This window comes from Pan paniscus, chromosome 12 (genome assembly GCF_029289425.2).
Source record: "Pan paniscus chromosome 12, NHGRI_mPanPan1-v2.0_pri, whole genome shotgun sequence".
Lineage (NCBI taxonomy): Eukaryota > Metazoa > Chordata > Mammalia > Primates > Hominidae > Pan > Pan paniscus.
In genome coordinates this window covers 31084170-31096828 of record NC_073261.2, presented here as the reverse complement: position 1 = coordinate 31096828, position 12659 = coordinate 31084170, and the positions used below count along the sequence as shown (strand labels likewise).

The 12659-nt window shown below is 35.5% G+C and overlaps 1 protein-coding gene across 4 annotated transcripts in view; it reads left to right on the top strand.

Moving 5' to 3' along the window:
- LOC100968148 (ankyrin repeat domain-containing protein 36B) overlaps positions 1–12659 on the top strand; it is a 103360-nt gene that overhangs the window by 56169 nt on the left and 34532 nt on the right. For all 4 annotated transcript variants that reach the window (XM_063594783.1, XM_055107635.1, XM_055107637.2 and 1 more), the window contains 5 exons: positions 529–1443; positions 2848–3000; positions 4514–4584; positions 4923–5016; positions 5515–5544. In XM_063594783.1, the coding sequence (XP_063450853.1) occupies positions 529–1443; positions 2848–3000; positions 4514–4584; positions 4923–5016; positions 5515–5538 (1257 nt within the window). In that variant the 3' untranslated portion in view covers positions 5539–5544. The remainder of the gene's footprint in view (positions 1–528; positions 1444–2847; positions 3001–4513; positions 4585–4922; positions 5017–5514; positions 5545–12659) is intronic.

Sequence of the window (12659 nt, the reverse complement as noted above, 5' to 3'; positions counted from 1 at the left end):
ACTTATCATTTATCAATAAATGTCATTCTTAAAACTGACCGTAACAATATTAGAAAAGTAGAATATCTATACAATATTTGAGAAAAAGGGAACTTAAAGAATTTGGAAAATGTCATTCATCTGTCCAAATATCTGCCAAGCTAAGGCTCTCACTATAGGGAGAGGTATAGTTTAGATGTTAGAGTGTAAACCCAATTTTTTAATGTGGTCATAGTTATTAATTCTTTATGCCTTGCAATTTGTTGTAATTCAGTAAAAGCCTTTTTTTATCCTGAAATTTAAAAAAATTATCTAGTGGTTTCTTTTTTGCTTTCATGGATTCACTGTCTTCAAATAAACTTTTGAACTTTGGGGAATTTATGCTGTATGAGGTTTGAGGTTTTGACTCAACTTCTTTTTTCCCAGTTAGATATCCAGTTATGGCAACCTCTCATTGTATAAATGTACGGGTTATTATTTAATTTCACAAGCAATCACAATATGTTATCCTATTGGATACTAGTTACAAGTTTGCTTTGTTTTACTTAGGTTTCTGAAACTGATGAAAAAGAAGACCTGCTGCATGAAAACCGCTTGATGCAAGATGAAATTGCCAGGCTCAGGCTGGAAAAAGACACAATAAAAAATCAAAACCTGGAAAAGAAATACTTAAAAGACTTTGAAATTGTGAAAAGAAAGCGTGAAGACCTTCAAAAGGCTCTAAAACGGAATGGGGAAACATTAGCAAAAACGATAGCCTCTTATAGTGGACAGCTTGCTGCTCTGACGGATGAAAACACAACGCTCCGTTCCAAACTGGAGAAGCAAAGAGAGAGCAGGCAAAGACTGGAAACAGAAATGCAATCATACCGTTGTAGACTGAATGCTGCTCTATGTGATCATGATCAAAGTCACTCATCAAAAAGAGACCAAGAGCTTGCTTTCCAGGGCACAGTAGATAAATGTTGTCATTTACAGGAAAATTTGAATTCTCAGGTTCTGATTCTTTCTCTGCAACTTTCTAAAGCTGAGAGTAAGTCCAGAGTCCTCAAAACTGAGCTCCATTACACAGGAGAGGCTCTGAAAGAAAAGGCTTTGGTTTTTGAACACGTGCAAAGTGAGCTAAAGCAAAAACAGAGTCAAATGAAGGACATTGAAAAAATGTACAAAAGTGGATACAATACAATGGAAAAATGCATAGAAAAGCAGGAAAGATTTTGTCAACTAAAAAAACAAAATATGTTGCTTCAACAGCAACTGGATGATGCTCGCAACAAAGCTGACAATCAAGAAAAAGCAATACTTAATATTCAAGCCAGATGTGATGCTAGAGTACAAAACCTTCAAGCTGAGTGCAGAAAGCACCGTCTTTTACTAGAAGAAGACAATAAAATGTTGGTCAATGGATTGAATCATTCGAAAGAAAAAGAATGCCAATATGAAAAAGAGAAAGCAGAAAGAGAAGTAAGTATCAAGAAAAATAAGTATTTTTCAAACTTCCTGAAGTAAAATTTAAAGTAATATTTGGTTACAGCTGAATGTTGGATCTAGTTGAATATAAAAAAGGATACATATGATAAATATATCTGCTTAGAAACATTCCTTGTCTCCAGCAAGTCAAAGTTAGAACTGAGAGATGCTTTCCTCTGATTAAAATCTATGTGTCGCTTATAAAATTTTAAGTTATAAAATGTTAATATAGACTAACATTAATAATGTAGTCTTACACTGATGAAGTAATAATTTTAATGTATTTATGTTGCAACATTTTAAGACTATGATAAATCAGGTATATGGAAATGCTCATACCTAAAATGGTATTTTGAAATTGATTCAATTAAGTGGGGTACTTTGACAGTGAATTTCAGATTTCCTAGATAAACTGAAGTGTATTCCCTATTTCATAATTACTTTTCTTCAGTAGCTTTAAATATGTCTTAGTTGGTAAAATTTTGTTTTTCTTCATGTCAATTTGACTTAAATCTGAAACTATTTCAATCTCAAATTATGTATAGATATGATCATTCTATTCTTTCAAGGCATCTAACTTTACTTCTATTATAATATGGGGAAAATGTAGTAAATTTTAGCCAAATCATGTTTGATTTAATCTTCCCACTGGCATTTATAATTTACTTTCAGTTTTTAAATAAAAAAATTGCTCATAATTTTTATTTCAAGGCTCAATTACTATCATTTGGATATAACTTTGTCCAGGACAAAGAGAGGCATAGCTATCTGTGATTTATTAGTTTGACACTGGATCCTCATTTTCAGACTAAGGAGGATTTCAGACTAACGAGGAGTGGCAGGATTCACGTAGAGTAGGAATGGAGTGAGTACAGAGGAAAGATATAGCAGCTGAGTCAGGGCGGGAGGTGGAGGGCGGGTTACTTAGAGCATCTAAGGCCACTGGAATTTTACTTTTCTTCTGAGATAGACATCTATTGGAAGGATTTAAGCAGATGATTTAATGTGAGGAACTCTGAGGTTGATTTGAGTTTCTAATTTAAAAAAAGAGGGAAATCATTGCACAATGTATAATTTACTACCATCAGTCTCACCCACATACTCATTTCTTTTTGAGACTTCAGAAGGTTTTTAAGCATTGCAGATTCATCAAGGGAGGAATGACTAGTGGGCTGAATATGTTGTGTGAATAACAATACCAGTTTGGCAGGAAGATAACACCTTCTGTATCCTTAACTGGATTCAGTAATACACAGGAATGTGTACACATGAGGAAAAGAAGGTGAATCGGTCTGTGTGGTGATATTTTTCAAAGAGTATGCTTTAGAGTTAAATATTATTAATGGTTTAATAATAAGGTGATTTGTAAAATCAGTAACAAAAATAACATCTTATCAGGTAGCTGTGAGACAGCTTCAACAAAAACGAGATGATGTCTTAAACAAAGGATCAGCAACAAAAGCTTTGCTGGATGCTTCATCGCGTCACTGCACCTATTTAGAAAATGGGATGCAGGATTCAAGGAAGAAATTAGACCAGATGAGAAGTCAAGTATGTATGCAACTTTGCACACCAACAACTGTTAATCTGTAGCTAGTTAACTAATATAAAGTGTTTTGGGGTACTAATTTTAGTGGATGGCTTTCTTTTGTATTTTTATGATAATTAATGTTATTAAAATTTTATAGTGGATGGCTTTCTTCTGTATTTTCCTTATTATTAATTTTATTAAGATTTTATTATAATGCACCTATATCTTGATCTCTGGCTTTCATTCTGCCATTTTTTATACATATATTTTTTTCTTAAATATTTAACCTTAGGAAAGTTGAGAATTATGCATCATTTCTCACAGAAGTTGAGAGAGTTTTTTTCCTGTTAAACAGTCTATTTTTAATGATTTCTCTATTGGCATGGTGAGGCAAGCCAGATTAATTCAGAGGATAATGTCTAATGGAATGTTTCAGAAAATTATCTTCTTTTTAGTCTCTACTTTTCTGAATGTATAAAGAACCTGTGTATACTTATTTCATAGATTTCAGGTTAACTTGTTCAGAAAGGCCATTTTACTGAATAAATTTTTATTTCGATGAAAATCATTACTCCTTTTGTATTGGGCTCAGAGAGCACACTCTGTCTCTATATGAATATGGACAGTTCGCATTTGCCAACATGTATCTATTTTCTCTTATTTGTAGAAAAAGCTAAACTAAAAAGGGGGTTATAGAAGGTCAGCAAAGGATGGGTTTGAGATGTTTGGGTTGGTTAAGTGGGCGTTTAGACAACAGGGCTTCTCCTTTGGCATGTTTAATGGACACCTTTGCAGTTTAAGATGACGCTTTTAAATTACTTCTCTCCTAATGATGACCTGAGTCCTGCTATTCAATGGGAGAGTCAATAAGATCCTGTAGGATCTTATTTGGAACTGACTTTGCCGATTTTAATTTTGTTCCTGCTTGTTTTTAAATTTTCTTGTTGTTTCCCTAGAAAGAAAAGATGACGCTTAGTTTTAAATATTTAAAAATGTGCAAGTTGCTTTGCTATAATAAAACTAAATGCATACATACAAAAAATAAAATTATAGTTGATGTGGTAGTGTTTGGAATTCAAAATATAAATGCTTAGCCTGATGTAATCCTTTATCTTTCCACATTTTACCAGTTTGTAAGTTTGAGTATTTAACTGATAAAATGTAATTCAAAAGCAAGAAGAATGTTGTGTTTTAGTCCTAGAGCAGGGGTCTGTGAACTTTTCTGTAAAGGGCCAGATAGTATTATGTAAGGCTTTGTGAGCCGTAAGATCCTTGTTGCAATAACTCGGCCCTGCAGTTACAGCACAAAAGTAGCCATGAACAATATGCAGACTGAAGGGGTGTAGCAGTGTCCCACTAAAATTAATTATAAAAAACAGGTAATGGGATGATTTCTCCTAGATTATGACCTTTTATAAATAAAAAAGATTGTGATAGTCTAAAATATTTTATATATATTTTGTTGATTCATTCATCTACTGATGGACATTTAGGTCATTTCCAAATGTAATTTTTAAAAATTCTTTGTTTCAGTTTCAAGAAATACAGGATCAACTTACAGCTACTATAAGATGTACTAAGGAGATGGAAGGCAACGCACAAAAGTAAAATTTGAAGCAGCACACAAAATAACTTGAGTATTTATAAAGCAAAAGAGCACTGTAGTATGAAAATTGTATCAGTTATGATAATTAGTATGTCTTTGTGAAGCCAAAAAAGTTTCATTTGTAAGCTATATTGAAATACATCATTTTTCTACATTATTCCTAAATTTTGCATATTATCACCAAAACACAGGTAGAAAAATGACACAGTAGCCCAATCGTCTACTTTTGTGATTGCTAAGAATTTGTGTAATTATACCTTCAGAAGTTTGTTTAGAATTTACATGATTTAAAAAAAATTATGTGTGAGAGTAATTATTTTAAAATGCACATTTTAGGCTTGAAGTAGAACATGTGATGATGAGAAAAATTATTAAAAAACAGGATGACCAAATTGAGCGGCTTGAGAAAATCCTGCAGCATTCAAGTTTGGTAAGCTGATCTCTTAATTTCTGTCATACTGAAAAGGAATTTTATTTTTCCGGTAGGACGGGTTAAATATCCCTTGTCCAAAATGCTTGGGCCCAAAAGTAGATTTTTTTCAGATTTTGGAATATTTGTATATACCTAATGAAATATCTTGCAGATGGTACCTGAGTCTAAACATGAAATTCATTTATGTTTCATATATACCTTATGTACATAGCCTGAAGGTAATTCTCTACAATGTTTTACAGTAATTTTTTGCAGGTAAGAAAGTTTTTACTGTTTTCCCCAGAGCCTGTCACATGAGATCAGGTGTGGAATGTTGCAGTTGTGGTGTCATGTCCGTGCTCAAAAAGTTTCAGATTGTAGAGCATTTTGGATTTCAGATTTTTAGATTAGGGATGATCAATCTACAGTACAGATGCTCCTTGACTTACAGTGGGTTTACATGATAATGTCTCTTGTTTGACTGAAACATTATAAGTAATATTTGATTTATTTCAGATGCTGCAGGTGTTTGAGAGCTAGATGAAGGTATGTTGCCAAAATTTATGAATTAAATTCAAATCATTGATTTCTGAAATAAACTCTAAGTAGTGAATGGTATTCTCTCTCAATTGCTTGGTTAATAAATGCTACATTAAATATTTTTTCTTACACACATCTAGTGAAAGATGTGAAAACATAAACATTCACAGTGAAGGGTATACTTATACTTTGTTAATTCATCATGTTCCATAGCTTTAAAAAATCACAAGAAGTCTGTGTATCCCTTTTTTTCTGGCCCTACACTTTTCTTCTGCCACCCCTATAGAACTGTCAGCCTGCACACTGAAACTGTTCTCACAAAACAAAGACATCATCAACTTCTCAAGGTTAAGGTAGTGATTTAAGGCTAACAGACCCCACACTCATGTGATAATAATTAGTTAAGCAATTACAGGTCACAAGCAGTCACTTGACCAGTGACATTTTAAATCTCTAGTCATTGACTTTGTCATTGGTTTACTTTTGCCCCTGGGAAAAGTTGAAAATTCCTTAGCATGGAATCAAAACTCTCACATCAGTGTGGTTCTTGTCAAGTTATTCAGCCTTATCTTTCGCCACTTACCATACTCTGCACCTTTGTTCTAGCATCCAGCCAAACTAGACTACATGGAGCTCCACAGTGATCGTCTTCACCTCCAGCTGTTTGCATTTACTTCTTCCCTCTATCCTACGTGTGCTTTCCTTCCCCTTCAGATATCAACCTATGAATTGCCTCTACCAAAAAGCCTACAATATTGACACAAACCTGGGCTAGTATCCCTTCTATGTCTTCCAATAAGTGCTGTCTTACGCTTGTAATTGTATGTATGACTCCGTATGGGAATTGCCTGTTTGTTTTTTCAGATTATAGCATACAGTTGTTGAGGGGTGGACCGTATCATCTTTATCTTGTAATTCCAGTGCTTGTCCTAGTACGTTAGCACATGGTTGCTGAATACATGAATGAAGAGTGAGAAACCAGAAGCTCTGATACTTAACTGCCATGATAATGAATTCAGTGTGCAACTATGGGCAAATTATATTTAATAGTAATTGCATATTGTACATATTTTTCATTCTTATTAACACTGATAAACTTTTCAACATATACTGACTTTCTCTTAGTTAACTGTGAAATCATTTAGATAAAGAATATAATTCTTTTTCATTCTAACTTCTGAATTTAAATCTGAATCCTCTATAGCAGGGGTCCCCAACCCCCAGGCCACACACAGGTCCATGACCTGTTAGGAAGCAGGCTGCACAGCAGGAGGTGAGTGGCAGGCAAGCGAGTGAAGCTTCATCTGTATTTCCAGCCACTCCCCGTTGCTCACATTATCACCTGAGCTCTGCCTCCTGTCAGATCAGCAAAGCCATTAGATTCTCACAGGAGTGAAAATCCTATTGTGAACTGCACGTTCAAGGGATCTAGGTCACATGCTCCTTATGAGACTCTAATGCCTGATGATATATCATTGTCTCCTATCTCTTCACGATGGGACCATCTAGTTACAGAAAAACAAGCTCAGGACTCCCATTGATTCTCCATTATGATGAGTTGTGTAATTATTTCATTATGTATTACAATGTAGTGATAATAGGAATAAAGTGCACAATAGATGTAATACGCTTGAATCACCATCCTGAAACCATCCCCCAAACCCCCATCTGTGGAAAAATTATCTTTCACAAAACTGCTGCCTGGTGCCAAAAAGGCTGGGGACTGCTGCTCTATAGCTTCTGCACTAGAATCTACTAATGAGTAACATTTAAATCAATAACTAGTTTTAAAAGCATAACAAGAATATGTGCTGTCTGGCTGCAGTGGCTCATGCCTGTATTCTCAGCACTTTGGGAGGCCAGTACAGGTGGATCACTTGAGGTCAGGAGTTCAAGGCCAGCCTGGCCAATATGGTGAAATCCTGTCTCTACTAAAAATACAAAAATTAGCTGGGTGTGGTGGTGCATGCCTGTAGTCTCAGCTACTCGGGAGGCTGAGGTGAGAGAATCACTTGAACCCGGGAGGCAGAGGTTTCAGTGAGCCAAGATCGTGCCACTGCAACTCCAGCCTGAGCAACAGAGTGACTCCATCTGAAATGCAAAACAAAACAGAAAGAATACATGCTGACAAAAAAATCTAAGACAATAAAATTGTATTACTAGGCTGTTAACATGATATTTTCCCATTAAATGTGTGACATGCAAAAGTATTTCTTAAATGAAAATATTTTTGTATCGTTTATGTCTGATGAAAATTTATATCGTGTTTTAAATGATGTTTCTTGGCCTCTTTAACTTTTTTTTTTTATTATTATTTTTTTGAGACGAAGTCTGGCTCTGTCACCCAGGCTGCAGTGCAGTGGCGAGATGTTGGCTCACTGCAAGCTCCGCCTTCTGGGTTCACGCGGTTCTCCTGCCTCAGCCTCCCGAGTAGCTGCGACTACAGGTGCCCAGCTAGTTTTTTTTTGTATTTTTAGTAGAGATGGAGTTTCTCCCTGTTAGCCAGGATGGTCTCCATCTCCTGACCTTGTGATCTGCCCGCCTCGGCCACCCAAAGTGCTGGGATTACAGATGTGAGCCACTGCGCCGAGCCTGAAAATCTTACTACCTAAATAACTTCCCACTCCAGTCACACCCACAATCTTTCTATAATCCACATTCTCTCCTGAGACAAGAGCTTGGGAAGTTCCGTCTTGCTGAGGGAACTTTATATTGTTCAGGAATTCTTTAATAAGGTTTTACATAGTTGGGGAAACCAGGGAAAAGCAGGTTTGTCACTGCTTTGCTGAGGAGCAGACTCACATGCCTTGGAAGAATTTAGTAAACCTTCAATAGATGGCCTAAGATACTAACAGGGACCATCTCATTAAGCTACACAGTTATTTATAAATGAAAGTATAATCTAGAACTTACATGTCAAAGTCTTCCACTAGAAAGATGGCAATATTTGACTAAAACTGCAAAGTTTGTCCCAGTTGACAAAACTCTAATCAAGCCCCTGCCCTTCTCATTCTGTTTTTCCTTTTAAACTTTTTCTTATATTTTAATTTTTCATTTGACAAATGCATATTTCCTCTTTATACCATGCTTCCAAGTGTCACTCTGATACATACCTTCAATGACCAGACACAGGATTGTGGAGTTTGTTGTGGACACTCATCCCATGAATAGGGAGACTCCGATAACCTGAACAGACGGCTCTAGAAAAGAAAGGAAACTTTCTTTTCCTTCCATACAGAGCTTCCCCCCATTATTTCAGTGTACACAAACCAACATCAGTTCTTTAACACAAAAATAAAAATACTCAAGATCAAGCAATTGTGAGGGGAATCATCTTTCCAGAAGTCAATTCTTCTAGCGGCTACCTTCAGCATATACAACTTGAATGAAAAGAAGTTGGTCAAACGAGTAAAACTTTCCCACCTCATTCCAGTTCTATCTACCCATTGACAACACCTTCGGTCTTCTCACAAATATTGAGTAGAAACACTGCCAACTCTTCACCTTTATCTGGCTCATTCCCAGAGCCAGGAGAAGATGTGATTTATTTGGTGGATGGGAAATCTTATCCATTGGTCCCATCAAATCCATTGGTCCACGTTTGCCTATTAGTAAGGCAAACTTACTCAGTGATCAATGAGTACATCTAGTCTCTCTTTCTCCTCTGGATTCTGAACAGGAGACTTGGAAGGCAGGTGAAGACCCTCCCTGCACTGGGTGGGTAACTGACTGTTCTTCAGATGAACTTTTTTTTGTTCAGGTTCTAAAGTCAAGGCTAGGGGGCAATATTAGAAGTCTTTTTTGGTCAACATTAAGCCATAGTTTCTAAATCAGCTTTAGGAGGAATAATGTATTTGGATATTGATCTGACATTTTGTTTTTATTTCTAAGTTGGTTTGGCACTGAAAAAGGAGAGGTTTGTTATCAGTCCACACCCCTAATGCCCTGACATCCATGAATCCGTTTTAATGGAATCCAGATCTCTAAGAAAGAGATATAAAATATTTGTTCCTATCCAACTGTGATTACTATATTTCCAACTATGTTGTTGTCGGTAAGTAGAGTCTGCATATGTGTTTCTGGTTCATATATGCCTAGGGTTCCAGAGCATTACATTTCCATCGAAATGTAGATCCCGAGAATGCCGGAGAGGGTCAGGCCGAGGATAGAACAGACACTGATTTTCAGATACTGCAGTAGGAAGGTGGATCCACCTCTTGGCTGGTACTTGTAACCATGAAGTGTGGGAAAGTAATGACCAGATTGAGTAAATGACCAGAAATTCAAAACTAAGCCACAAGAAATTTGTCTATTTCTGCTTTTGTTGACTGCTATCAGGGTTACATCAAAAACAGTATTGCTGAGACCAGTGTTGTGGAGCTTTAACTCTATGTTTTCTTCTGGTAATTTTACAGTTCAGGCCTTCTATTTAAATCTTCATTTGGAGTTGATATTAGTATGTGGTGTAAGTTAAGGGACTAACTTTATTTTTCCTGTGGATATTCAGTTTTCTCAACACCATTTGTAGAACAGACTGTCCTTTAACCATTGTATGTCCTTGGCACCTTTGTCAAAGATAAGTTGACTGTGTGTGGATTTATTTCTGGGTTTTCCATTTTGTTTAGCCAATTTGTCCATTTATATGCCACTACCGTGCTATTTGGATTACAATTGTTTTACAATATGTAATAAAATTAGGTAGCATGCTGTCTCTAGCTTTGTTCTTTTTGCTCAAGATTATTTTGTCTATTTTAGGTCTGTTCAATACAAATGTCAAGATTTTTTTTCCATTTCTGTAAAAGAATGGCATTGGAATTTTGATAGTGATTGCATCAAATATGTTGCTTTTGGTATTTTGTTCATTTTCACAATATTAATTCATCCCATCCACAAGCATGAATTTTTTTTTCATTTACTTGTGTTTTTAAATTTTTGTTCATTGGTGTTGTATAGTTTTTCATATACAGGACCTTTAATTTTTTGCTTAAATTTACACCTAAGTATTTAATTTCTGTTGCTATCATACTTGGGATTTTTAAAAAGTTTCTTCAGGTAGTTTGTTATTTGTATACAGAAACACTTCTGATCTTTGTTAGATTATTTTGTATCCTGAAACCTTATGGAATTCATGCATCAGTTCTAACAGTTTTTGGTGGAATATTTAGGGTTTTCTGTATACAGGATCATGTTGTCTGCAATTAGAGATAATTTCACTTATTTCTTTTCTGAGTAGGATGCTTTTATTTTCTTGTCTTGTCTAATTGTTCTGCCTAGGAATTCCACTGTTAACGATGAAAAGAAGTGGTGAGACTGGTCATCACTGTCTTGTCTCTGAACATGGAGGAAAAGCTTTCCACTTTTCACTGTTGAGAATAATGTTAGCTAAGAGCTTGTCATACACGGTTCTTTTTTGTGTCGAGATACATTTTCTCTACACTTAATTTGTTGAGAGCTTTCATCATGAAAGGGTTTTAAATTTTGTCATGTGCTTTTTCTGCATGTATTGAGAGAATTGTATGATTTTTGTCTTTGACTTTGTTCATGCATTTTATCACATGTATTCATATGCATATGTTGAAACAAACTCGCATCCAAAGGATAAATCCCACTTGATCATGGTGAATGATTCCATTCATATATTCTTAAATTTGGTTGCTAATGTTTTGTTGAAGATTTTTGCATCAGGGTTCGTTGCTGACATTGGCCTAGTATTTTCATCTCTTGTAGTGTCCTTCTCTGTCTTTGGTATCAGAATGATGGTAGCCTAATAAAATGAGTTTGGAAGTATTTCCTCTATTTCACTTTTTTGAAAGAGTTTGAGAGTAATTAGTATTAGTTCTTTACAGGTTTGTCAGAATTTAGCAGTGAAGCCTTCTGGTCCTATGCTTTTCTTTCATGGGAGGCTTTTAATTTCTGCTTCAGGCCGGGCTTGGTGGCTCACGCCTGTAATCCTAGCACTTTGGGAGGCTGAGGTGGGTGGATTGCCTGAGGTCTGGAGTTCGAGACCAGCCTGGCCAACGTAGTGAAACCCTGTCTCTACTAAAAATACAAAAAATCAGATGGGTGTGGTGGTGGGCACCTGTAATCCCAGCTACTTGGGAGGCTGAGGTAGGAGAATTGCTTGAACCTGGGAGGCGGAGGCTGCAGTTAGCTGAGACTGTGCCGTTGCACTCTACCCTGGGCAACAAAAGCAAAACTCCGCTTCAAAAAAAAAAAATTATGCTTCAATTTCCTTATTATTTATTAGTCCATTCAGATTTTCTGTTTCTTCTTGATTCAGTCTTGGTAAGTTGTATGTTTGTGGAAATGTTTTTATTTCTTCCATGTTATCCAAATTGTTGGCATACAAATGTTCGTTATATGAGCAATTGTAATCCTTTGTATTTTAGAGTTAAGTTGTATTTTCTCCTATTTCATTTCTGATCTTATTTGTTGGAATAGTCCTTTTTCTAGTTAGTCTAGATACGGATTGGTTGATTTTGTTTATCGCCTTAAAAAGAAGTTCAGTATTAATTCTTTCCATTGGGTTTCTCATATCTATTTGATTTATTTCCACTTTAATCTTTGCTATTTTCTTATTTCTGCTAATTCTTGGCTTTGTTTCTCATCTAGTTCATTGAGGTATAATGATTGATTTAACTACATTCTATAAGTTTTGGTATGTTGTGTTTTCATTTTTGTGTGTCTTAAAGTATGTTTTTAAATTTTTTCTGTAACTCATGGGCCATTTATGAATATGTTAAATTTTGCTATTTTATGTATTTTTCAAGATTTCTTCTGTTATGGATTTCTAGCTTTATGCCATTGGGATGCAAAAATTTTCTTTCTATAATTCAATTCTCTAATATCTGTTAAGATCTGTTTTGTGGCCTAACATATGACATATACTGGAGAATGCTCCACTCACATTTCAGAAGAACAGGTACACTTCTGCTGTTGGATAGGATGTTCTGGGTATATCTGTTAGATCCAGTTGCTCCAAAGTGTGATTCAAATCTAATGTTTGTTAATTTATTATCTTTCTAAATGATCTTTCCATGGTTGAAATTGGAGTATTGAGATCTCCTACTATTATAGTATTGCAGTATATTTTTCTCATGAGATTATTTAATTAATTGCTT